The sequence below is a fragment of the Dipodomys merriami genome, unplaced genomic scaffold (genome assembly GCF_024711535.1).
Source record: "Dipodomys merriami isolate MVZ:Mamm:240054 unplaced genomic scaffold, mDipMer1.0.p SCAF_12, whole genome shotgun sequence".
In the NCBI taxonomy this organism is placed as follows: Eukaryota; Metazoa; Chordata; class Mammalia; order Rodentia; family Heteromyidae; genus Dipodomys; species Dipodomys merriami.
Genome location: NW_027202493.1, coordinates 5211322 through 5237829, shown reverse-complemented (window position 1 = coordinate 5237829; position 26508 = coordinate 5211322). Strand labels below are relative to the sequence as shown.

The 26508-nt window shown below is 41.6% G+C and overlaps 1 protein-coding gene across 5 annotated transcripts; it reads left to right on the top strand.

Annotated features, from left to right (window-relative positions):
- The first annotated feature begins 2647 nt into the window (after positions 1-2647).
- Letm2 (leucine zipper and EF-hand containing transmembrane protein 2) lies at positions 2648-26443 on the top strand. Of its 5 annotated transcripts, none has more exons than XM_070016154.1 (11): positions 2648-2818; positions 5137-5214; positions 7139-7592; positions 9088-9231; positions 11235-11372; positions 11792-11992; positions 14075-14194; positions 18542-18655; positions 22779-22871; positions 23137-23238; positions 23973-26441. In XM_070016154.1, the coding sequence occupies exons 2-11, from the start codon at positions 5168-5170 to the stop codon at positions 24030-24032; spliced, it is 1473 nt and encodes a 490-aa protein (XP_069872255.1). In that variant the 5' UTR covers positions 2648-2818; positions 5137-5167; the 3' UTR covers positions 24033-26441. The 5 variants fall into 5 exon arrangements, with proteins under 5 accessions (XP_069872255.1, XP_069872257.1, XP_069872254.1 ...); XM_070016153.1 differs by lacking the exon at positions 2648-2818 and adding an exon at positions 3409-3496 and having other exon boundaries at positions 23973-26440; XM_070016155.1 differs by lacking the exons at positions 2648-2818; positions 22779-22871 and adding an exon at positions 3409-3496 and having other exon boundaries at positions 23973-26443.
- The last annotated feature ends 65 nt before the right edge of the window (positions 26444-26508 follow it).

Sequence of the window (26508 nt, the reverse complement as noted above, 5' to 3'; positions counted from 1 at the left end):
TACCAAAACTAAAGAAATTGCAAGCCTAGAGAAGGGAGACATTACTTTGAACAAATAGTAAGAGGTGTTTTTAACATACCCTCTCTTTTTTTGGTACTGGTCCAGGGCTTGAACTCAAGGCCTAGGTGCTGTCCCTGAGCTCTTTTGCTCAAGGTTAGTGCTGTACCACTTGAGCCACAGCTACACTTCCAGATTTTGGGGGTCATTAATAAGAGTCTGGCTTTGAACCTGAGCCTCCTGAGTAGCTAGAATTACAGGCATGAGTCACCAGTGCCCCTCATTTTTTTTTTTTTTAAGAATTGCTTACAAGGCTGGGAAGGTGGCTCAGTGGTAGAGCACTTGCCTTGCATGCCTGAGGCCCTAGGTTCGATTCCTCAGCACCACATAAACAAAAAGAAAAAAGGAAGTGGCACTGTGGCTCAGCCTTGAGCTGAAGAGCTGAGGGATAGCACCCAGGCCCAGAGTTCAGGCCCCACGACCAGACCCCCCCCCCAAAAAAAAAGAAAGAAAGAAAAGAAGGAAAGAAAGAGACAGACTGAGAGATCAGAGAGACCAGTAGTGCATGTTTTCTCTTTTATGTGGAAGCTAGATCTAAAATACACCAGTACATGATAAATTATACAGGCATTCACACAAAGAAACCAAAGGAGGATATTTAGTGGAGGAACACAAAGGTGCAATGTCTATGTGCCTCTCATAATATAAAATAATATTTATGGAAATGAACTCCAGGAAATGGAAACAAGAGGTTTTTTTTTGTTGTTTTGTCCGTTGTAGGGGTTGAACTCTGGGTTTGGGCGCTGTCCCTGCACTCTTCAGCTCAAGGCAAGCGCTCTACTGCTTGAGCCACAGCACCACTTCTCATTTTCTAGTGGTGTATTGGAGATAAGAGTCTCACAGACGTTCCTGCTTGGGCTGGCTTTGAACCTTGATCCTTGGAACTCAGCCTCCTGAGTAGCTAGGATTACAGGCGTGAGCCACTGGCTCCGGGCTAGTTTTTTTTTTCTTTCTTTCTTTCTTTATTGCTCTTTTTGTTTTCTGTTTTGTTAGTTCATTTGTCTGTCTTTGGGAGGGCAAAGGAGGGATGTCACAGAAATGAAGGCAAAGGGTAAACTATATTGAAAGTGAACTATACAACTTGTATGTAGGGACAGGAGGAAAAAAACTGTGAGAGAGCCAGGAAAGGGGAGCCCCCCCCCATTGTCCAAAAGGAAATATACTCATTACCTGACTTACATAACTGTAATCCCTCTGTATATCACATTTAGAATAACAAAAATATTTTTTAATAATTCATGCTGTGATTTGTGATGTTTGTAAGTTAAAATTTATCTAGCCTCATCCTTTAACAAAAATTGCTGACATATGGCTATGGTAGGAAACCCAGCTCATCTTTCAGAAACTGGGCAAGGAATCCTTCATCTGCCTTATGAATAGTTAATGAGTTTTTACTGTGTCTGGTTATAAGTAAATACAATGCATGAATATTTCCCAGTAGAAAATGTCTCCCAATGAATTGAGAGGAATATTTTTGTATCCTTTCTAATCTTTTCCAAAAAAAAAGTACATGTATGTGGAAATACAGTGAGTGATATGTTTGCGAAATGGGTATGAAGGCTATACCTATCCTTTAAAGCTAAAACATTATCCACTGTGAATTTTCAGGGAGGGAAAAGTGATGTGAAAAGATGCGTAGATTTTAATTCTAGTAAACAGAAAACGTGAGATGAAACCTTTATATGGAAAGTTGGGTATCAGACATTCACAAAGGGACCTCTAGCGGCTAAACTGAAAAGTTTTATCTAGTTTACATAGTTGATCCTATTTGGTTATTAGCTGAAAATGGTTTCTGGATTCGAAGTAGTCTGCAGTTCTTACTGAAATTTAATCCCGCCATCTTCCATCCTCACACATGTGCTGCCCAGATGAAAAAAGCCTGTAACTGGCTCACATGTGAATAGGATTCTCCGTGAGAGAGGGACTCCTTATTGTCTGGAGTTAGCTGAGTCACTACAATTTTCGTCTTTAAAAGCCGGGGCTGGGAAGGTGACTCAGTGGTAGAGTGCTTGCTTCGCATGCATGAGGCGCTGGGTTCGATTCCTCAGCACCACATAAATCGAAAAGCAGCCAGAAGTGGTGCTGTGGCTCAAGTGGTAGAGGGACAGTGCCCAGGACCAGAGTTCAAGCTCCACGACTGACAAAAAAGAAAGAAAGAAAAAAGAAGAGCCAAATCAATGGATGGGAAGAGAGAACGGGCAAATAAGAATATTTCTGTATCTTTTCACTGGGCCAAGACTGTTGCTATTCAAGGAAACGAAGTGCCCCCAAATGTGCTATGACTTATTTTACAGCTATGCTAAATATAAACTTCAGATGTTGGGATTTCTACACAAACTACTGTTCATAACCAACACTTATTAAGTGACCATTTCTCAGAAGAATCTAGGTTTTGCCATATAAAGATTTCTCGGCTTTCCTGTCTTGCGTTCTGGTGAAGCGGGAGGGTTGTTTTCCTTCCCATTCCCCCTCTGCCACGCCCCCTCGATCTCCTCCGCAGCTCTCAGGTCCCCCAAAGGCAGTTTCCGAGTTGTGAGTGGGAGGAGGAAACTACATCAAAGTGACGTCATTCGTGATACCAAGACGGTTACCATGGCGACTATCCGACTTTACACTAGGATTAGATCCCCTTTAATCTGGCCTTTATTTCAGGGTTTCTCGGAGGGTTGGCATCCTGTGGATAAACAGAGAAACGTCAGCTGTGTACTCCACCACCGACGCTTCCTGGACTAAAGGCAATCGAGAAGTCTTATCGAGTAAGGTGAGACCTTAAGGCCTGGAGGGCGGGCTCCCAGGAAGGAGCTCCATAGCATTTGAAAGCTCATTGGATGGTGGTGTCATCACTCAGTGACGTCATGGTGTGAGAGGCAAGAGGTGGAGCCATAGAGGCTAGGCCTCGGGGCCTTTCTAGCTGTCGGGTGGGGGAGGAAGTGGGAAAGAACTGGGAGGACCGAGGCGGCCGTTCCGGGGAGCGGGCCGTGGAGGTAGAGGCAGTCCCCAGGAGGAAGTAGAGGTGGTCCCGGTATTACTTCCTGGTGGGCGGCTCACGTCCCACCTCCTGGAGCCCGTTTCCTCTGCACCTTCCAACTCCCATCAGCGCCCCCATCCCACCTTGCTCTCCTCCGCCCTCGATTTCGTCCCCTACCCAGCCTCCAAACTTGGGAGTTCAGCCTCTACGACACCCCCTTTCCCGCGCGTCGCCGCCGAATTTCCACTCTGTGCCATGCGCCCTGCTTCTCTCGTCTTGATTTCTACAACCAGGATCACTCCCAAGGGCCGTCTTTTCCGGGCCTACTCCAGCCCTGCATCTCCCACAAACAGAGAAAATTCCCGCGACCTCACCCCAACCACAGCCCACCCAAACCCCACTCCCCAAAGCCGCGGGCTGAGGAAGCGGAGGACGCGTTTTGCATTGCGTGGTGACGCGCCAGACACGCAGGTAACCCCCAGGGGAGGGGTGGGGCTGTGAGAAACCCAAGGGGGTGCTGCTGCCCAGGGCGGGAGTGCCAGCCTGGGTCGCTCCGTAACCGCCGGGGCAGGTCTGGCCTTCCTACAGCCAGTGCCCTCCGCCATGGGCTGCTTTAGAGGTTCTGCCATCCCCTGATCAGAATGTTAATTCAGGGGTTGAGGTCTTCCGTTCCAGTGTGACCATCTAAGCCCAGTTAACTGCGTACCGGCTGTCCTAGCTGAAGAACGCTGCAGGGTGGAGAAAGGCTTGAAGCTTAAAGGGATCCAAAGTTCAGTTTGGGCTCTGGAGAATCACTAACGCGAAAACCCTTTTTGACCTGCACGGGAGCGATTTTAGCTCAGACTTAAGGGCTGGGATAGTTTGATCAAATAGAATAAAAGTTTATTATTATTATAATATTTGTCGGTCTTGGGGCTTGAACTCTGGGCCTGAGCGCTGTCCCTCAGCTCTTCAGCTCAAGGCGAGGGCCTACCACTTGAGCTGCAGTGCCACTTCCGGTTTTCTGGTGGTTTATTGGAGTTTCACGGACTTTTCTGCCCCGGCTGGCTTTGAACTGCCTCCTGAGTAGCTAGGATTACAGGTGTAAGCCACCGGCACCTGGCTTCAGATTATTTTTTTAGGCTAAAAATGAGGATGTCTTTCTTGCCTTCTTAAATACTACCCCTCCTCCCTTTGCAGGTTATTAGATATTTCAGATCTCTGACCAGAAATTAAAATGGGAAGGCCAGGCCACTTCCATGAGCATCATCATCTTACAGATCTTTTGTATGTACTGAGATCTCCAACTCAGAGCTAGAAAAATGTTACAATTGTTGGAATGAACTTGAAGGAGATTTGCACTTTGAATATGCAAATTTTCTGTTCTTGCTATAATTAAAAACTTAAATCCTGATACCTTTTAATTGATGTGTGTATGTGTGTGTGTGTGTGTGCACACACACCTGCTAGTCCTGGGGTTTGAATTCAGGGCCTGGGTGCTCCCTGAGCTTTTTTGTTCTGTCACTTGAGCCACAGCTTCACTTCCAGCGTTGATGATTAATTGGATGGGCTTTGAACTGTGATCTTCAGATCTCAGACTCTTTTTTTGGGGGGGGGGTATCCAGTCGTGGGGCCTGAACTCTGGGCCTGGGTGCTGTCCCTCAGTTCTTCAGCTCAAAGCTAGTCCTCTACCACTTGAGCCACAGCACCACTTCAGGCTTTTTTTCTTTTTGCTTATGTGGTGCTGAGGAATCGAACCCAGGGCCTCAGGCATGCAAGGCAAGCACTCTACCACTGAGCCACCTTCCCAGCCCAGATCTTAGACTCTTGATTAGAGGCATGAGCCACCTGCACCCAGCTATGTCTTTTTTTTTTTTTTTTTTGCCAGTCCTGGGGCTTGGACTCAGGGCATAGGCACTGTCCCTGAGCTGCTTTTGCTTAAGGCTAGCACTCTACTACTTGAGCCATAGTGCCATTTTTGGCTTTTTCGGTGCATGTGGTACTGAGGACTCAAACCCAGGGCTTCATGCATGCAAGGCAAGCACTCTACCACTAAGCCACATTTCCAGCCCCAGCCATGTTTTTGTTTTTGTTTTTTTTTTAAATACTAACTTCTTTACTCTTTTGCCTAGGTCTCTTGTATTGGTTAGTTGAGACAGAAATATGGCCTTCTACAGTTATCATTCAGTCTTAGCTATTGTCCGGACAAGGTAAGCTTTAGAAATGTCCCTTTCCCATAGGGGTATATAAACTTCATTCATCTGGATGAAAGGATTGGCTTAGTACACAATGTCACTGATTTTTAACTGTGCTGAATCTTGGCATTTTAATGTATTTAAACTTTAGAAATTAGGCTTATAATTTTGTAGATGTATAGGACAGGTAAGATAGTTTCAGGGTAATGCCTCTGAAATTGTGGATATAAAACAAGGCTTTCATATTTAAAAAGGAATAAAAGACTAGTCCACAGTTCTAGGATATATGCCTGTCTCTCATAAAGGCCTATTACCACTTATTTATATATTCATAATATTCACTGAGAACTTACTATGTGCCAAATATACTGTACACTTTCCAATTTGGCCATTAAGAGTGTTTTTTTTTTAATTTTTACTTTAAAAAAATGTTGTGGCATACTTTAAAAATAAAAGAATGGAAAAGCCATTTTTTTTTGCCAGAAGTCTCTTTGCCAGTAACTTTCTTTGCTCAGAACTCTGTGTGTGTGTGTGTGTGTGTGTGTGTGTGTGTGTGTGTGTGTGTGTGTGTGTGTGTGTGTGTGTGTGTGTGTGTGTGTAAGTACTAGCACTTGAACACAGGGTTTGGGCATGGTTCCTTAACTTTTTCACTCAAGGCTAGGGCTGTACAACTTGAGCCGCACATCTCCTTGTAGCTTTTTGCGGCTTAAGAATCTTACTTATTTGCAATAACTAGTATATGTCTGAGTCAAGCAGAAAAGGTCAGATAAGTTGATGTTAGGGAAATGAATCCTAAGATATGTATTCAAATGTTTTTTCTTTCATGCGATTGTTTCTAACACATTTATAAGATTATTTCTTTGTTGCTTTGTATGTCCCTCCCCCACGGTATAACCCCTACTTTCACTGTATTGGATGTCTGTATAATTTGTGGAGGGGAAGGGAAAAAAAACAAATCGTTTAAATAGGGATACAGGTGGACCCATTGCAATAATGAGATGTATAAGTAGTTATGTCGAAAACGAACTTTACAACTTTGGTAGGGTGGGGGAGGAGGTTTGGGGGGGGAGGAAGGATGGAAAGGGATGGGAAGGGAAATCAAAGGAGGAGGCTACAATGCTTGATAAGAAATGTACTCATTATCTTGCCCATGTACTTGTAACCCCTCTGTACAATATTTTCACAATGAAAAAAAAAAAACAGAATTCTGCAGACTTTCCTGCCGGGACTAGCTTTGAATTGTGATCCTCTGATCTCAGCCTCTTGAGTAGCTAGGATTATAGGCATGAGCCGCTGGTGCCTGGCTTGTCTTACTTTTATTTTCCAGTTTAACTGAAGATGGTCAGTTGTTACCATACTATAATATATAGATTCTTGGTCACAGTACTCAATTTTAATTCTTATTCCTAATGTTCTTAAGAAATTTTGGAGAAGGCATTTCTGCATGAAGTTCCTTTCATTTGAAGGAGACCACAGAAAATACTTACAAAAAGTAGTATTATATGATTGGTTAATCACCACAGAGACCACTAAGTGTACCTTAAAAATTCCTATTATCAGTAGCATGGGTAAAAACACAGGTCTTCTATCTATTTTATGGTAGCATTTGGCGACAACACTATCAGACATAATCTCTAACAGAAAAATGTTTGCTAGTAGGTATTTGTCAATAAAACCTCTAATGTCTTATAGCAAATTATACTTAGGGATTAATTTATTAGTTTTTTTATAGAACACATTCAGTGATTAAACATACTATATTTAAGCTTGGATAAGAAGTTATATTTAGGAGTATGGTAAAAGCTCATTGGTAAAGTCTTATAGGATGGTGAGCCCTGGGCTATAGTCCCAGCACAAAAAAAACAAAAACAAACAAACAAAATTTTTTTAATCTATTTTGTACTGCTCTGTGTTGAAAGAATATTGCTTTTTATTCCAGATTCCCTAGCCATTTTGTGCTTCCTACCTGCTCTTCTTATTCTCCATCGCTTGCATTTCTTCACTTGCCAGATTATTTAAGTAAGAACTATGTGAAGAACTACAGAAGTAAGAAGTACTCCTCCTATATCAGTCAGTCAGACAGTGAAGGACTTCACTTACGAACTAGACTAATCCAAAAGCCACACACATCAACTTGTTGGCTACACCAGGGCCCTAGTAAACATCAGCTGGAACAAACCCCAGAAAATCCAAAAGATACAAGTCCTCAGTCCACAAAAAGACCTGAGACAAAGATTAATGAAAGAAAACGATCTTTCAGACAAAAAATCGTTGATGAACTTAAATATTATTATAACGGATTCCACTTACTTTGGATTGACACCAAAGTTGCTGCTAGAATGGTTTGGAGACTGCTGCATGGACAGGTGCTGACCAGACGAGAAAGACGAAGGGTAGGAAAGAATCTTATGTGAGGAAGAAAATGTGAAATTTAATGTGAATTATTTGGAACCAAACTGGGTTTTTTGTTTGTTTAAATACTGGGATCTGAATTCAGGGACTTCATACTTGCTAGGTTGGCACTCTATCATTTGAGCCATACCTGGAACCAATTTTTGCTTTAGTTATCTTTTGAAGAGGGTCTTGAGTTTTGACCCTTGCACCTAAGGTTAAAGGCATGCTCCACCATATCAAGTTTTTTATGTTCAGATACAGTCTTGCTAACTTTTTGCTGGAGCTAGTCTTGACCTTTCCCAATCTCAGCTTTCTGAGTAGCTGGGATTAGAGCCACTAGGTTTGGTAAGAGCCAAGTTTTAAACACATCTTAAACTCTATCTTAAAAATGTCAAAGTAGCTTGCCTGGACACTTCCCCAATTCAGATACTAAAGTAGGGATGATAAATATTGCTGAGAGCGGAACCCCTGGCCTTGCATATGCCAGACAAGTACCCTACCATTGTGCGATACCTGCAGCTTTCACACAACCTGAGTTTCCTTCTGAGTTTGTAACAAACTTTCACTTAATGTTTTTTTTTTTTTTTGCCAGTCCTGTGGCTTGAACTCAGGGCCTAAGCATTGTCTCTGAGCTTCTTTTGTTCAAGGCTAGCACTCAACCACTTGAGCCACAGCACCACTTCTATCTTTTTCTGTTTATGTGGTACTGAGGAATTGAACCCAGGGCTTCATACATGCTAGGCAAGCACTCTACCACTAAGCCACATTCCCAGCCCTCACTTAATTTTTTAAAATATATTTGCGTATAGAATGATTACAGTTGTGCTTTTAATCTGTCGAAGGACTTAAGAGGTATCAAATTAAATGCATAAGCACAAGTGTTAATATACTAAACATATTTAAAAACTAATTTTAAAGTCTAGTGCAGCAACATATGTCTATGGAGAGGCTGAAGTGTGAGGATGAGTTTTATCTATGAATTTAAGACCAGTCTGGACAACATAGCAAAATCCTATCACCAAACAAAACAGTAAATTTTAAGCCAAGTGCCAGAGCCTTACTCCTCTCATCCTAGCTACTCAGGAGGCTGAGATCTGAGGATCATTTAAAGCCAGCCTGGGCAGAAAAGTTGGTAAGACCCTACTCTTATCCAGTTAACCAGCAAAATGCCAGCTGTGAGCATGCAAAGCCTGTAGTTGGAGTCCAGGTGCCAGCACAAACAGGCAAGCCAAAAACCAATAAATTTAAATTAATGCTATGTCATTAATATATGCGTCCTTAAGCAATGTCAATAATATGTTATAAATTTTCTTGAATATAATGTTATAGATTTTCTTGAAGATAATCTCATAAATATTTCATAGAGTAGCAGAAAACCTGTCTTTCTTTCTTTCTTTTTAAGACTGTAAGGACCAAGGCAGGTTTGATTTGGGTTAATTTGTTTTGGGTATGCCCTAAAATAATGGAGTACTTCTTATGCATTCATTCCTCTAGTTGTTGAGAACTTGTGCTGATGTTTTCCGCTTGGTTCCATTTATGGTATTCGTAATTGTGCCCTTCATGGAGTTTCTGATACCACTGTTTGTGAAACTCTTCCCAAATATGTTGCCATCAACTTTTGAAAGTGAATCCAAAAAGGTAAGGTTTTTTTCTTTTTAACTTAAAATTAAGCCAGGTGGTGGTGGGGTGGCTCACACCTTTAATCCTTGCTAATCAGGAGACTGAGATCTGAGGATCTTGTTTCAAAGCTACCCTGGATGGAAAAGGCAGTGAAACTCATCTCCAATAAACCACCAGAAAACCAGAAGTGGTACTGTGGCTCAAGTGGTAGAGTGCTAGCCTTGAGCTGAAGAGCTGATGGACAGTACTCAGGCCCAGAGTTCAAGCCCCACTACCAAAAAGAAAAAAGAAAATTAAACTAAGTGCTGGTGGCTCACACTTGTAATCCTAGCTACTCAGAAGGCTGATATCTGAGGATCAAGTTTCAAAGCCAGCCCAGGCAGAAAAGTCTAAGACTCATACCATCTGTTAACCACCAAAAAGTCAGAAGTAGAGCTGTGGTTCAAGTAGTAGCATGCTAGCCTTGAGCAAAAAAGCTCAGGTACATGACCCAGGCCTGGAGTTCAAGCTCCAGAACTGGCAAAAAAAAAAAAAAAAAAAAAGACTATTTTTCATGATCTAGTTTGACTTCAGACAGAATTCTGTACTTTGAACCAGAAAAAGAGTCAAGAAATTTACAGGAAAAAGTAGTTTACAGGAAAATTGGGCAGGGAGTAGAGTTTAATGTATCATTCCCACCTCTCACCTAAGTTTTCATTATTGACATCCAGCATCAGTGAAGTGATGTGTACAACTAAAGGACCCATATTGATATATCATTATTAGTTAAAGCTCATACTTGATATTTGGCTTCGTTCTTGGTAGTTACAGTTCTCCATTTTGTACTGATGTCTATATCTACCCTCACAGTATTGTATAGAATAGTTAAACTGTTCTAAAAGCCCCTTCTATTCTTCCTGCTTGTCCCTACTCTGTTCCTCCTCTAGCTCATGGCAACCACTGGTCTTTTTACTGTATATGGCCTTTTCAGGATGACTTCTTTTTAACAATATACATTTAAAGTTTGCCCGTGTCATTTCATGACTTCTTTTGTGTGCGTGTGCAAGTGTGCATGCTACGCTGCTAATGGGGATTGAACACAGGGCCTAGTTTCTGTCCCTTAGCTTTTTTTGCCCAAGGCTAGCACTCAACCACTTGAGCCACTTTAGCTCCACCTCCAGCTTTTTAATGTTAAATTGGAGATAAGAGTGTCACAGATTTTTCTGCTCAGGCTAGCTTTGAACTTGGATCCGTACATCTTAGCCTCCTGAGTAGCTAGGATTACAAGCTTGCATCCAACCACACTGCATTTTTGATGATGAATAAGGACTAACAAAATATGACTCAATGTAGTATCTATAGGACATCCAGTTAACTCTCTTCTTTGTAGTGAGTTTTTTCATATTTATTATAGCACTTAGGAACAAATTATAGTTATGTCTGTTTTCTATTTAAACTCTATACTATTTTAGGATAGTTAGTTTTCTTATTTTCTTACTTATAGAGCAGAATCTGGGATTACTCAAACCAGGTGTTTATTCAAGTACTTTATTGTTTGAGGTTAAGAGATACCATCTTGGCCTGGGAAGGTGGCTCTGTGTTAGAGTGCTTGCCTTGCATGCATGAGGCCCTGGGTTCCATTCCTCAGCACCACATAAGCAGAAAAAGCCGGAAGTGGTGCTGTGGCTCAAGTGGTAGAGTGCTAGCCTTGAGCTGAAGAGCTGAGGGACAGCGCCCAGGCCCAGAGGTCAGGCCCCATGACCAACCAAAAAAAAAAAAGAGATACCATTTTATTCCTCATAATGACAAAGCCTTTCATTTTGGGTCAGTCAAATGCTATGATCATTGTGTTCATGAGAAATAGATGTAATATCAAGGAGACAAGTTTCAAGTAGATGCTACTTTAGCTTTGCTCTGGTTCTCATCAAACCCATTCAATTAGACCTGCACATTAGTACAATGCTTGTTTTAAGGATAATCAATAGCAAGGTAACAGTTTTTTCTTCCATCCTTACTTAACTTTTTCCTCTTCTAATATTAAGGAAGAAAGACAAAAGAAGAAAATGGCTGCAAAGTTGGAGCTAGCAAAGTTCCTTCAAGAAACAATTACAGAAATGGCAAAGAGGAACAAAGCCAAATTGGGAGATGCTTCAACACAGTTCTCATCCTACGTAAAACAGGTGTCAGTCTTTTCAATCATATCAAACACTTCTGGGCTGGAGTTACATGAAAAATTCATGTTATCATGGATCTTCCAAATTGCTCACAATCTTTGTTAGTTGCAAAAATCTAAGTTATAAATATATGACATTGTAACTATTTACAGCAATTTTTAGAAAAGCCCAAAGTAATTGTGTTGAGAATGTTAACTTCTTGGAAAGATGGTGGAATTAGTCAAACTTTTGTACTACTCCTGAGTTTTCAGATGATTTAGTTTGACTTCAGGCAGATTTCTTTACTCTTCTTTGAAACACAAGATCCATTTTTGGACAGTAAGTAGAATTCATAACTGCTTTGACAATTCTTTCAAATAGTCTACTGGAATGTTTATCTTCAGTAGGACATACATTTTAATTAACTTTGTTGTTCCATTGCCCAGGTCCAGACAGGCCACAGGCCCAGCACAAAGGAGATAGTTCGATTTTCCAAACTCTTTGAGGATCAGCTAGCCCTGGAGCATTTAGATCGACCTCAGCTGGTTGCCCTTTGCAAACTGCTAGAATTGCAGTCCTTTGGAACCAACAATTTGCTCCGCTTTCAGCTCTTGATGACACTGAAGTCTATAAAAGCAGATGATGAAGTAAGAGCTTAACCATAGCTGTAGGGGATTTCAAGGCACTGGGAAGCACCTTCAGGTAACATTGTGATGAACTACAGTATTCTCTGTTGGGTCTAGTCATGGACTGGTTCGGACAAAATGAGTGGTTTAAACAACTATTACCATGACAACTTACTTGAACCTTGATTACTCATTTTTTGGAATTGTTTGATGTACTGGGGGTTATTTTATTGAGAAGGCCATTGTAAGCAGTCTTTATTTGATGTCTTAGCTGGGACTAATCTAAAGCAGTTAGGACATGCTGGGAAGGAAATAGCAGCTCAGTAGATTCCTGGCAAGGCCACATCCCCACACTTCTGGTCCCCACTCAGGGGATAGTGCCAAAGTAAATATTCTGATGGGCAAATTGGACTGGGAGGAAATGGGTGGCAACACATAATGCTGGGAGGAAAAGCAAGACCTAGACATCTTACAGAAAGCACCATTTAGACTATAACTGTTAGATTTCTTTCAAAACTGGAAATAACTTAGCATGAACACTTACACATATATATATAATCCCAGCTATTCAGAAGGTTGAGACCAAGAGGATCATGGTTCATGGTTCATGGCCAGATACCACATAAAACAAGAACCAATAGCTAGGCTTGGTAGCATGTGCCTATCTTTTTAGCTATATGGGAGATGTAAACAGGAGAATGGTAGTCTAGGCTAGATTCTTTTCCAAAACTATATAAAGTAAAAAAGGTCTAAGGACATAGGTCAGATTATAGTGTGTCTGCCAACAAATGTAAGGTCTAGAGCTCAACCACCAGTACCACAAACAAAACAAAATGTTTAACACCTGTAGCTTGTTCCTGTAATCTTAGCTATTCAGGATGCCAAAACCTGGAAGATCTTGGTTCAAAGCTAGCCCAGGCAGAAAACCCCTAGAAAGAACATCTCCAATTACTAGCAAAATGCTGGACTGGAGGGGTGGTTTGAGTGGGAGAGGACCAGCTATAGCAAAGAAGTTAAGTGAGAGCTTGAGCCCTCAGTTCAAGCCTTAGTACCAAAACACACACACACACACACACACACACACACACACACACACACACACACACACACACACACACACACACACACACACACACACACACACACACACACACACACACACACACACACACACACACACACACACACACACACACACACACACACACACACACACACACACACACACACCTGAAAATATTTCCTGAATCTGAATCAGCTGCAATAAAGCATTCTATCTCAGGGAACTGAGAAAACATGATCCCACTGACTCCATTTATATTTAAGATGTTGCTTTCATAACTTTGGAACCAATACTGATCCCAGAAGTACCATAGTTTTGAATCACATTAAGTGGAAACTATAGTTATTTATTGAGAGAGTTTTGTGGACTAGAGAGTTAAGGGCATTTCTGGGGTAGAGGCAGTGGGCAGGGTTGGGGTGGGGGAGTAGCAGTGGGACATGCAACAGGTGGTATCTTGAAATGTTTTCAAATAAAATATTTTTTTCTAATAAACCCCCCAAAAAAGGCTATGAGAAGAAAAGGATGCCACAAGCAGGCAAAACATAAACTGAGAAGGGAAATATTTGTTAGCAAAATATTGGGAAGAGGTCTGGGAAGGTGGCTCAGTGGTAGAGCGCTTGCCTTACATGCATGAGGCCCTGGGTTCCATTCCTCACCACTACATAAGCAGAAAAAAACAGAAGTTGTGCTGTGGCTCAAGTGGTAGAGCTCTAGCCTTGAGCTGAAGAGCTGAGGGACAGTGCCCAGGCCCAGAGTTCAGGCTCCATGACAGACAATATATATATATATATTATATACACACATATATATGTATATATATGGAATAAATTATATGAATTTCTCTATTATTAATATTTGTTACAAGAATACCCTGCATCTCAACTGCTGCCTTCCTAGTCACCTTGTTACTTTTCGGTCTTGGCCTTTGCAGAAATCAGTGCAAGGGAGAGTCAAAACCTCAATTCTATGTTTCTATGTATTTTGCTGGCATATAGGGATTATGCAAAATTGAATCAAAAGATTCCTTATACTTCTTGCAGATGATTGCCAAAGAAGGGGTGAAGGATTTGAGTGTGTCAGAACTACAAGCGGCCTGTAGGGCCCGAGGGATGAGATCCTTGGGTCTTACTGAGGAACAGCTACGACAACAGTTCACAGAGGCAAGCAACAGCATTCCTGGCCTTCTTCACTGGGACTTCTCTCTCATACAATATGCAGACTTCATTTTGAGATCTCTACTTTGCAAATTTGTTAAGTCAGCTTTCTGTTACTGTGACAGAATACCTGAGATATTCAACTTAAAAATGTATTTTGGTTTACACTTTCAGAGCTTTCAGTCCATGGTCTCTTAGCCTTCTTGCTTTGGACTTGTGATCTCATAGTAATCATACAGAGATGTGGCTGGGGCAGTCTGTTCATCCCTTTGTGGTTAGGAAAAGGAAAAAAAATAGCCACAGTCCCAGTCCCAGTATTCCTTTCAAAGGCATTTTCCAGCACCCGACCTTCCTCTCACTCGGACCCATCTCCTATCTCCAGCAGCACCAAGTTTAGGGACTAGGCCTTCAGGATGACATGGGCCTTATGGGGATATCCAAATAAGTAAACCATCTTACCTAATTTGCCTTATTTCATTGAGCAGTGGGACACTGAAATAAGCTACACTTGGCATTTTGGAACAGACACTAGTTTTTCTATAGCAGTATTACAAAGTATCACAAAATTTGTTTTTTTGGGGGGGATCCAGTCGTGGGGCCTTGAACTCTGGGCCTGGGCGCTGTCCCTCAGCTCTTCAGCTTAAGGCTAGAGCTCTACCACTGGAGCCACAGCGCCACTTCCGACTTTTTCCTTTTTGCTTATGTGGTGCTGAGGAATCGAACCCAGGGCCTCAGGCATGCAAGGCAAACACTCTACCACTGAGCTACCTTCCCAGCCCAAAGTATCACAAATTTTAATGGCTTAAAACAATGCAATGGTGGCTTATTGCCTGAAATCCTAGCTAACCAGGAGGCTGAGGTTTCAGCATCATGGTTCAGAACCAGACCAGACAAGAAAGTCTGTGACACTCTTATGTCCAGTTAAGCAGCAAAATGCTGGAAGTGGAGCTGTGGCTTAAGGGGTTGGTTGCCAGCCTTGAGCAAAAAAAGCTAAGGGAGAATGACTAGGCCCTGAGTTCAAGCCCAAATACTGGCACCAAACAAACCAAACCAGTGCCTTTTAGTTTGCACTTCCAGTACAGGCCTGTGTTTCTTACTAAAGGGCATAGCAAAGAATCTACTTCCAAATCATTTATTTTGTTGGCTGACCTAGTTCCTTGCAGCTGTAGGAACAAGGACTTTATCCTTGCTTCCTCACTGGCTGCCAGCCCCCAGCTGCTCTCAGCATTAAGAGGCCACCTGCATCTTCTACCTTTTGGCCCTCTTCCATCTACAAAGCCAGCAATGGACTTCTCACATTCAGATTCTTCTTGTGTTCCCAATCTTGAACTTCCCATGTTTGACCCCTAACTAGCCCCAAATTTAAAGGGCTCATGTGATTATACAAGGCCCACTTGAATAATATCCTTCTTGTAAATCAGCTGCCATAGAATCTTAATTATATCTGCAAAATCCTTCCATATAGCACCTACAGTAGTGTTTGAACATGTGGAGGTATGGATATACCAGAGATAGGGGAATCGTGGGCCACTTTTGAATTTGCCTACTCCATGTACAGTAAGGGACTTGGCAGAAATTTTGAGGCCTGCCATTGATAAATGTCAGTCTGTTGAAAAATCCAGATTATGCCTGGTAGCCCACCTGAAGCTGCTTCTCCACTTAGTTCCCCTAATCAATTAGAAGTGTTTGCTTTGGTTATAGATGTTTAATAGTGCCCTTCAAATAACATATTTGTATTTTAACTAAAGGCATTACTGCTTAAATACAAAGCAATTTATTCCTATTCTGTTTGCCTCTTCCTCTCTGCCCTCCCTTCCCCTTTTCTCCTCTTATTTTTGGCAGTACTAGGTACTGCATGCTAGCCAGGAACACTTTTATTTGAGCTATGCTCCCAGCTCATAATTCTTATTTTTATAATTTTATATTATTTTGTAATAGGGGCTAGTGCTGTGCCTTTAAACGCCTATTAGGTTTTAGCTTTTCTCTTACATGCAGGACCAACTATACTTGGCAACTGAATACTTGTACAAACATAAAATGGTACCCATATGAATATGGTACCCATATTCATAAATTAGAACTAAGACATACTACATTAACTTATGATATTGGCAATGCTTAGAGTATTAAACTCTGATCCTTGGATAGAAAGAGTACTCATGCATTGCTTGTAAAGTCCTCAACAGTAATTGGAATTATCTTTTTTTGTGTGCCAGTTCTAGGACTGAACTCAGGGCTTGGGCACAGTTCCTGAGCTTGAGCTTTTTAGCTCAAGCTTTGTAGCTCTCTACACTTGAGCCACAGCTCCCAGCTTTTTTTGGTGGTTAATTGGAGATGAGAGTCTCAGACTTTCTTTCCTTGCCTGGCTTTGAACTGTAACCCTTACTTTCAGCCTCCTGAAAAACTACGATTACTGGCATGAGCCACCAGCGCCCAGCTGGTATTATTTTTTTTGCCAGTCATGGGGCTTGGGCCCAGGGCCTGGGCACTGACCCTGAGCTTTTTCAATAGAGCTTTTTAGCTCTCTACCACGGTGTCACTTCTGGTTTTCTAGGAAAGTCTCATGGACTTGGCTGGCTTTGAACCAGTATCCTCAGATCTCAGCCTCCTGAGTAGCTAGGATTACAGGAATGAACCACTGGTGCCCAGCTTGGTATTATCTTTTAAACTTCAATACACCAAACACTTGGACTTAGCAATTTTATTTTTAGGAATTTATCCTAAAATGACATGAGTATCATTGCAGCACTACTTATAGCAATGAGACTGGAGACTAAAGTTTATTAATAAGAGAATCATCAAATTATGGCATTTCTATACACAGAATTCTGTACAGATATTTAAAATCTACTGATATGAATCCATCTTCAAGATATTTCAGTATTAAAAAAAAAAAAAAAAGCAAAGGACAGACAGCATTTGCAGGGGTGGTGCTTATGCCTGTGGTTCCCAACTACTCAGGTAGTCAAGACAAGAAAATAGAGTTTGAAGCTAGATTTGGCTAAATAATAAGACCCTGATTTTTGTGGGGGGTGTGTGTGTGTGTATGTGTGCTGGTCCTGGGACTTGAGCCTAGGGCCTGGACACTATAAGTTTTTTTTGCTGAAGGCTAGCACTCTAGACTATGGAGGAAGAGCGAGTCTCATGGGCTTTCCTGGCCTCTCTGGCTTTGAAGCTAAATTCTCAGAACTCAGCCTCCTGAGTAGCTAGGATTACAGGTGTGAGCTACCATCTCCTAGCCCTTATTATTATTTTGTATATGCATAAGATAACCCTGGAAAATTGTCTGTGGAATTGGTATCAATGGTTGCTTCCAGGGGAAAGGATAGCTAGAGAATAGGGATAGAGGCAGACTTTTTTTTTTTTTTCCCCCGGTCATGGGGCCTGAACTCTGGGCCTGGGCGCTGTCCCTCAGCTCTTAGCTCAAGGTGAGCCCTCTACCACTTGAGCCACAGCGCCACTTCTAGCTTTTTTTTTTTTCCCTGTTTATGTGGTGCTGAGGAATTGAACCCAGGGCCTCATGAATGCAAGGCAAACACTCTACCACTGAGCTACCTTCCCAGCCCTAGACTTGTTTTTATTAAATACATTATTTACTTTTTGAGTTGTCTTTTGGTCAAGTATGATCTAAAAATGCTTCTTTTAAAAAGCTTGGCCAGGAGCTGGAGACATGGCTCAATTGGAAGAGCACCTGCATAGCATGAGGCCCTGAATATCATTAAAGAAAAAAAAAAAGTGAAAATCCTGCTCCTGGGCACTGGTAGCTCACTCCTGTAATCCTAGCTACTTAGGAGGCTAAGCTCTGAGGATGGTGGTTCAAAGCCAGCCTGGGCAGGATGAAACTTATCTCCAATTAACCACCAGAAAACTGGAAGTGGTGCTGTGGCTCAAAGTGGTAGAGAACTAGCCTTGAGCAAAAAGAACTCAGGGACTGTGTCCAGGCCCTGAGCTCAAGCCCCACAACTAAAAAGAAAGCCAGGCGTAGCAGCACTTGGGAGACTGAGATAGCCTAGAAAGACCTTGTCTTCAAGAAAAAACCCTCCAAGAGTTGGCCAATTCTTAAAAACTTAATCTTTCTCATTCTAATATTGGTTTGAGTTAGTAAGATTGACTTTTTTTTTTTTTTTGCCAACTAACTAGAGATAAAAGTCTCATAGACTTAAGTGCCCAAGCTGGTTTCAAATTGTGATTCTCAGATCTCAGCCTCATGAGTAGCTAGGCTGACAGACATGAGCCCCTGATGCCTACCTAGGAGGCTAGTGGTTTTATCCTTATTCTACCAGAGGTTACAGCATGTGGTAGAGGAAGGTTTAACAAAGTAGATGACTATGTTTTATGTCCTTCCATCTCCAGTGGCTGGATCTCCACCTAAAGGAAAATGTCCCTCCTTCTCTTTTGCTCCTGTCACGTACCTTCTACCTGATAGATGTGAAACCAAAGCCAATTGAGATACCACCAAGTATAAAGGTAAGCAACAGGGTTGGAATAAAATCTGGAGTTCCATAACTGAACCTTTCCACCAGTGTTTGTCTCCTTTTGCAGTCAAGGAAAGCATTTCTTTCGGAATTTGGACAAAGTAGCTTTAACATTAAAAAAAATAATAATAATAATCTTGGGGCTGGGAAGGTGGCTCAGTGGTAGAGCGCTTGCCTTCCATGCCTGAGGCCCTGGGTTCGATTCCTCAGCACCACATAAGCAAAAAGATAAAAAGCTGGAAGTGGCACTGTGGCTCAAGTGGTCGAGTGCTAGCCTTGAGCTGAAGAACTGAGGGACAGCGCCCAGGCCCAGAGTTCAGGCCCCACAACCGGACTCAAAAAAAAAAAAACAAAAAAAAAAACTTCAAGTAGCTGTAACAAAGGAATTTCAATTTAACAGGTCCAGTTATGTATATAATTCATCTTGATCAGTTTTACCCCTTTCACCATTCTCTCCTACTACCTTGCCATCTGTGCAATATTTTAGAAAAATTCCAAAGGCCCTCTAAAGCCACGCAGAATTTTTGTGGATGTGGGTGCAGTTTCATGATCGACTATGTGTGTGAGGCCATGGTTCTATCCTCCACTCCTCTCCACAAATCTACCCAGACTATTTCAAGCCATAGGAGTACTACTGCCTTTACGCTTGACACAGGAATTTTACTAAGTTTACTAATAGTTTTACTCTTTAACTATGTGTTCCTTATTTGCTGTTTTTATTTCACTTCTATTCCTTCTCTCCTTTTAAACTGAATTTTTTTTTTTGTAATGGCTAACTTAGACTTAACTTTTTGTCTTCCTTCAACTTTATTTCCATAACTAATTTGCCGAGCACATGAAGAACCAGTCCAGGATGGGCCTAAGTACTGGAGTGTCTTGCTTCCAGTATAACTCCATTTTCATGAGTGAAAAACAAAAATGCTGCACATGTAATTTATTTTAGTAGCCTTGGCTAAGTGAGGACTGATATATATATATATATATATATATATATATATATATATATATATATATATATATATATAGGACTGTTTAATCTTAAAATGTGCTATTGAGGAGCCAGGTGCTGGTGGCTGATACCTGTAATCCTAGCTACTCAGGAGGCTGAGATCTGAGGATCATGGTTCAAAGCCAGCTAGAGCAGGAAAGTCCATGAGATCTCCAATTAACTACCAGAAAACCAGATGTAGAACTGTGGCTTAAAGTGGCAGAGTTAGCCTTGATGCACTCAGGGACAGCACTCAGGCCCTGAATTCAAGCCCCATGACTGACAAGAAAAAAAAGAAAGGAATGCTGTTGACCCTTCCTAGCACACATCAAAGATAACTATTTGAAACCAACATGAAAAGTCTACTCTAGGAAATACCATATGGCCTTCTCTCATTTCCAGAGGGTAATCTGGTTTTGGTTTTGTCCACAGTGGGTTCTAGAAAAACTAGAAACAATTTTGTAGTACAGATTATTAAGGCAGGCTAGTCAATTCCTGATTTAACTTTGGGCCCACTTAGGACAGACCAAAGTTAATCATTATTTTTAGCCTGCTCTCAAGAGCAAGGTAATTTTGAAGGAGTGCAGTGTCAAGCTAAATTTATTTCTCAAAATTACTCTTGATGGGTAGGGAGTCTATCCAGATGTCGCTTTCTGGCTTTGGAAATACCTTAGAAAAACACGGAATTGGGGGGCTGGGAAGGTGGCTCAGTGGTAGAGCGCTTGCCTTGCATGCCTGAGGCCCTGGGTTCGATTCCTCAGCACCACATAAGCAAAAAAAAAAAAAAAAAAAAAAGAAAAAGAAAAAAGCCGGAAGTGGCACTGCGTGGCTCAAGTGGTAGAGTGCTAGCCTTGAGCTGAAGAGCTGAGGGACAGCGCCCAGGCCCAGAGTTCAGGCTCCACGACCGGACCCCCCCCCCCAAAAAAAAAAAGAACAAAAAATAAAACACGGAATTGAACCGAATTTTGGATTTACATAATTCTTTTCCTTCAAAATACCCAAGTTATTTCCACAGAGCATAAATTTGTTATTTGTTTTGTTTTTTTGTTGGTCATGAGGTTTGAACTCTGGGCTTGGGTGTTGTCCCTCAGCTCTTCAGCTCAAGGCTAGCGCACTACCGCTTGAGCCACAGCGCCACTTCCGGTTTTCAAGTGGTTTATTAAGAGTCTCACGGAGCCAGGCGCTGGTGGCTCACGCCTGTAATCCTAGCTACTCAGGAGGCTGAGATCTGAGGATCGTGGTTCAAAGCCAGCCTGGGCAGGAGACCGTGAGACTCCTATCTCCAATAAACCACCGGAAGTGGCGCTGTAGCTCAAGTGGTAGAGCACTCGCCTTGAGCTGAAGAGCTGAGGGACAGTGCCCAGGCCCAGAGTTCAAGCCCCACGACCGACAAAAAAAAAAAAAAAAGTGTGTCACGGAGTTTCCTGCCCGAGCTGGCATTGAACCGTGATCCTCAGATCTCAGCCTCCTGAGTAGCTAGGATTTCAGGTGTGAGCCACTGGTGCCCGCCTTAAATTTGTTATTATTGTGCCAGTATTGGAGCTTGAACTCAGGGACTCAAGCTCTCATTCATGGATGGTGTTCTACCACCTGAGCCATACCTCTTTTTTTTTTTTTTTTGTAAATTAAGGACAAGGCTCCAGGATTTGTCTACCTGAGATCCTCAGATTTCAGCCTCCTAAGTAGCTAGGATTATAGATGTCAGCTACCAAGCACCTGGTTATAAATTTTTAAAATCTAGTGATTCTTAAAGTTAGGTTAGCTAGATATTCAGTCCCTAATTTAATCTATTATTATACCCCTCCTTCCCCATTTTCCTTGTGTTACCCAGGGCTCACACACTTAAGCATTCACTTTACTATTGAGATATACCCCCAGTTGCGGGGCTTGAACTCTGGGCCTGGGCGCTGTCCCTGAGCTATTTATATTTAGCTCAAGGTGAGCCCTCTACCACTTGAGCCACAGAGTCACTTCCAGTTTTCTCGTGGTTAATTGGAGGTAAGAGTCTCGCAGATGCTCCTGCCCGGGCTGGCTTTGAACTGTGATCCTCAGATCTCAGCCTCCAGAGTAGCCAGGATTATAGAAGTGAGCCACTGGCACCCAGCTGAGTGCACGCACATGCGTGCGTGCGTGCATGTGTATGTGTATGTATGTGTGTGTGTGTGTGTATGTGTGTGTGTGTGTGTGTGTGTTTCCATCCTGGGGCTTGAACTTGGCCTGAGTGCTGTCCCTAAACTTCTAGTTTTTTTTTTTTAAATATTTCTTTATTGAGATTAAGTGATTACAGAAATTTCACAGTACTGTAAGTAATACTTAGCTAAAGTCACAAACACATTTTAACCTTCACAAAGATAATCATCTTAATCTACAAAGCTTATGAACTCTACAAACTTTAACAATAAAACTATTTGTTCTGGGGCTGGGAAGGTGGCTCAGTGGTAGAGCGCTTGCCTTGCATGCATGAGGCCCTGGGTTTGATTCCTCAGCAGCACATAAGCAAAAACGAAAAAAATCCGGAAGTGGCACTGTGGCTCAAGTGGTAGAGTGCTAGCCTTGAGCTGAAGAGCTGAGGGACAGCGCCCAGGCCCAGAGTTCAGGCCCCAAGACCAGACCTCCCCCCCCCCCACAAAAAAAAACTATTTGTTCCAAATCAGGTGTTATGTACATTTCTTTCCTTTTGCTTAGTGTGAGCTCTTCCCTCTTTCTCTCTCATTCCCTCCCTTTGAGGTCCTAAGTTTCTTTTTAAGTTAAGGCTAGCATTCTTACCACATGAGCCATGGCTCCACTTCCAGGTTTTTTTTGGTAGTTTACTGAAAATAAGTCTCACAGACTTTCCTGCTAGGGCTGGCTTTGAATGCAGTCCTCAGATCTCAGCCTATTGAGTAACGAGGATTATAGGCATGAGCCATTGATGCTCGGCTTCTTTCCAACATTTTAAATGAATATTATTTAAATATTATCTACCATTTTTGTCAGGCAAATTTACCATTTGTGATAGAAAAAATGATTGGTGTCAATTTTGACTAAGTTACACCAATGCTATTAGAAACAGAGTAACTAAAAGACCCTCTAAATTTCTGAAAGAGCAGCAGAGATCTTATACTATGTAAAATATTCTTTTCCCTAGGCTCCAAAGACAAACATTTCTATGAAATCACCTACCTCCCCTGAATCTAAAGAGAATATGGTAGATCGTGCACCTCAGCTGAAAGGAACTAAGGTTAGAGGACTTATGTGAATTAACTAATTTTTCTCTTTTAAGCCCCTAGCATTCCTAAGGCTTATTTATTATACTGCATGTTTCTAAGTTTAGTATTTTGGGCTGGGTATGTAGCTCCATTACTTGATGTTATATTTCAGATTTTGCCTTTCAAATCCTGCGCTGGTGAATGAATCAATTGTTATAAATTCCTTGATTCATGATAGTAGACCTAGTATACATTTTGTTTTAATCAGTAATCCAACCCTCAGTTGTGATGTTTAAGGGTGAAGAATTTATACAACTACCCCCAGTACCATCAACATCCATAAAACCATCAGCACCTACTTCTTTACCCCAAGGATCCATCACTTCTTCTCAAGAAGCTGTAAGTATTCAGAAAAACTCCCTTCCCTCTAGTTAATTATCTATAAGGAGAGGGAGACTAGAATTCTAACTATTGAAAAATGCTGCACAGGTCCTGTCATCCAAACCAGAACTTGTAGGTTGAACTCTAGTCATCTCATAACCACTGTATTTTTATCATTATCCAAAAGCAAAAAAAAGAAAACAAATTTACCAAATAATTTAATGGTGAACCAGATTTAAACATGTTACGTCTAAAAACTAAATTACAGTATACAAAGGTCCTTATTTTCTATGCACCAGATGGAATGTTTTATTTTTTTTTCTTACAAAGGCCTCTGGTGTGAGGAAATACTACTAGGAAGCAATTTAAATGTTAGCAGAAATATATATATATATATATATATATATATATATATATATATATATAAATTAAGTGTCTATTTTTCTGATTTGGGCGAAGGAATTTGGAGACAGACAGCATGACACAAGTAAACAGTAGAGAATTCACAGAATTGAACTGTGGTGTGTCTGAACATTTCAAGTTGCTATGTGAACAAAGATGGGCTAAGCATCTAGAAAATGACCCAAAGGCACAGGGGCTCTGCTTGCATGTCTTCCTCATTTTTAGTACCAATGTAGGTTATACACAGATATAACTTTGTGGTCAGTTCTTTTTTCACCAAAACCAAACAGGGAGTCTCAAAGAACTTAACATATCCAGTTGTGACCCATGGTCCTATGTTTTATACCTAGACCCTGCAGGCCAAATCTAAGATCTCTCAGACCAGCAAGGCTAATTCCAAAGGAGCCTAAGGACCAGCGCAGCAGTAGCACGACATCCATGAAGCACTCCAGCTAAGACTCGGTGTCTGGTTTGAGGATCAGCCATTTACTCCTTGGTGGGCTTGTGACCATTCCAGGGATCAGCAGTGACACCAAGTCCAGACCATTTAGAGAAACATAATTCAAAGCCCAATTCCTCTGTACTATTGTGTCATCACACTAAACTTTATGTAAAGCCTATCCCCACCATGTTTTTGAACAGCTTCCTGTTTGTGTGTATCTTTTCAGAAGGTTTTTTGTTGTTGCTACATTATGGAAGCAGCTTGGCATCTAGGATACTTTTGCTTATCATGGCTTAAAATCCCTAATCAAAACTTGGGACTCCAAAATTCATTTTCAGAACACCTGACCAACTTTTTCAGACTGGTCACCAGTAGGAACAGTGCCCTGGAAACAAAGCACCCTGAGACAAGATGGATATATTTCTCAGAAAGGCCTTATCAGAAAAATTGGGAAGTTAAACATGGCAATCAAAATGATTTGGCTGCTGCTTAGCTGGTCATACATCCATCTTCCTCCTACGCCCACAGAGGCTACAGGAGTCTGGAAGGTGGCCATTATTGTAGCACATATGGCTTTCATTAGTTACCATTGTGCTAGCAAACAAAATTAAGGGTATAAGGCTTATACATCTGTTCTGGGTGTGTTTGGTCAGTTTGTCTTTCACAAATGAGACTGTTAGTCATAGGGAATCAGTCATACATAATCCCTGTGCTATCCAGTAACAAGTATTGTGTATATCCTAGTATTAACACTGGACTATATAATACTGGATTATGTAATACTGGAAATATATTCCAGTATTAATACTGGAAACTACAAGACTGCCATACTGCTGACCCAAAAGCTTTTTTTCCCTGAGGTAGGGGAGAAGGTATGTGAGCCTGTCCACAATGAAATTAAATTTATTAAACTTGCTGTGAAATTGAAAGCAGTTAGATGGGATTTATATCGAGTAAAAAATCTATCCTATCTGATCACTTACATGAGAAATGTCCAGCACTTTACAGCAAGGAAAATGTACCTTGAAATGCTTCAAGATGCTGGTGCCTACTTATAATCCCAGTTTTCAAGGAATAGGGGCAAGAGTGAATTTTAAGGCCAGTCTGGACTACATAACAAGACTTAGCCTTTTTTTTTTTTAAAGGTCTTGAGGCATAACTCAAGTGGTAAACACTTGCCTAGCAAGCACAAAGCGAAGTTTCAGGCTCCAGTATTGCCATAAGAAAAAAAGCTAGCTTCTCTATCAGTGAGCTTCACCTTGTCCTATTAACTGCACTTCCAAACAGATAATGAATCCCTACTACGCAAATACAACGTTCTATGCATCTAGCTAGATGATTCACAATAAAATTCCCATTTTTAAAGCAATGGGTGTCTATCTTAGTGCACATCTCAGGTGTCAAATATGAGAAAGACAGCTAGTTAACCTGTTTCATCGTTTCAGTTGGATGAGTCATTCGTGCTGCTGGGCTGTGTGACAATTCTTTGTAGCTTTGTTAGCCAAACAGGAATGGTTAGGTCAAGGGCCTTAGTCACTTCTGACCATGGTCTGCCTTCACCTCTTTTCACTAAAGCACACAGGACACTTGATACCCCCCCACACCCATCCAAATGATAATAGCTTACCCTAGAAAAGTCATGGATGTTTCTTTGTTCTCATTGCTTTGCTGTTGTTCCATTACTGTTAGATCTATCCCTATACCAAATGCTGGCTGATGGTGCTCTGGTAAACAGTGAGCATCGCTCTGAAAAGTGCCTAGATTTGTAGCATCTTTTCAGATTCTAGTGATGTATGTATTCTCCCTTTACCCCCAGATGACTTCAGGCTACAAACATGAGTTCACTAAATGCAGAACTGGTAAGTGATGTATAGTGGGTTTCTGAGAACCAGCTTTGGCACACCACTGTCTTAGCCATCCTGGAGTGACAAAAGATTGAAATCAGGTGTGGTAGCACATGTCTAACCCCAAATACTTGGGACATAGAAGCAGAAGGACCAGAACTTCAAGGCCAGCCTGGGATACATGAGACCCTGTCTTTAATAAAACGGTAAGTGAATCTCTAACTAGCATGTCACCAAGTCCAACAATTCTAATGTGCTTGGACATGTATCCGGGAGGCAGTATGATATGTAGGATTCTGAATGCTATTGTTGGCTGAGAGGACTTGCTCCAGTCAAAGTCCTTCTTAATATCTGCATTCCTGATCTTAGCTTTTCTAGCTCCCATCAGCTGAGGGAATGGAAAGTCATGCTAGGTTCTTGCAAAACTTCCTCTTATTGCTCTCTACTCTTACCTGTTGATGCAGATGCCTGGCTCTGCTTGCTGCTGCTAATCTCCCTGGGAATACTTTAGGCCCTCTCTAACATCCACCTGCAGCAATGTTAAACGTGGCCTGCATCTCACAGAATTCTGTTACAATAGCTGTTGGTGGCACTTAAAAT

Coding starts and splice junctions, on each gene's coding strand:
- Letm2 (XM_070016154.1), top strand. CDS start 5,168: ATGGCCTTCTACAGTTATCATTCAGTCTTAGCTATTGTCCGGACAAG. Junction 5,215..7,138: donor TTAGCTATTGTCCGGACAAG/GTAAGCTTTAGA, acceptor TTTTTATTCCAG/ATTCCCTAGCCATTTTGTGC. Junction 9,232..11,234: donor TTGAAAGTGAATCCAAAAAG/GTAAGGTTTTTT, acceptor TCTAATATTAAG/GAAGAAAGACAAAAGAAGAA.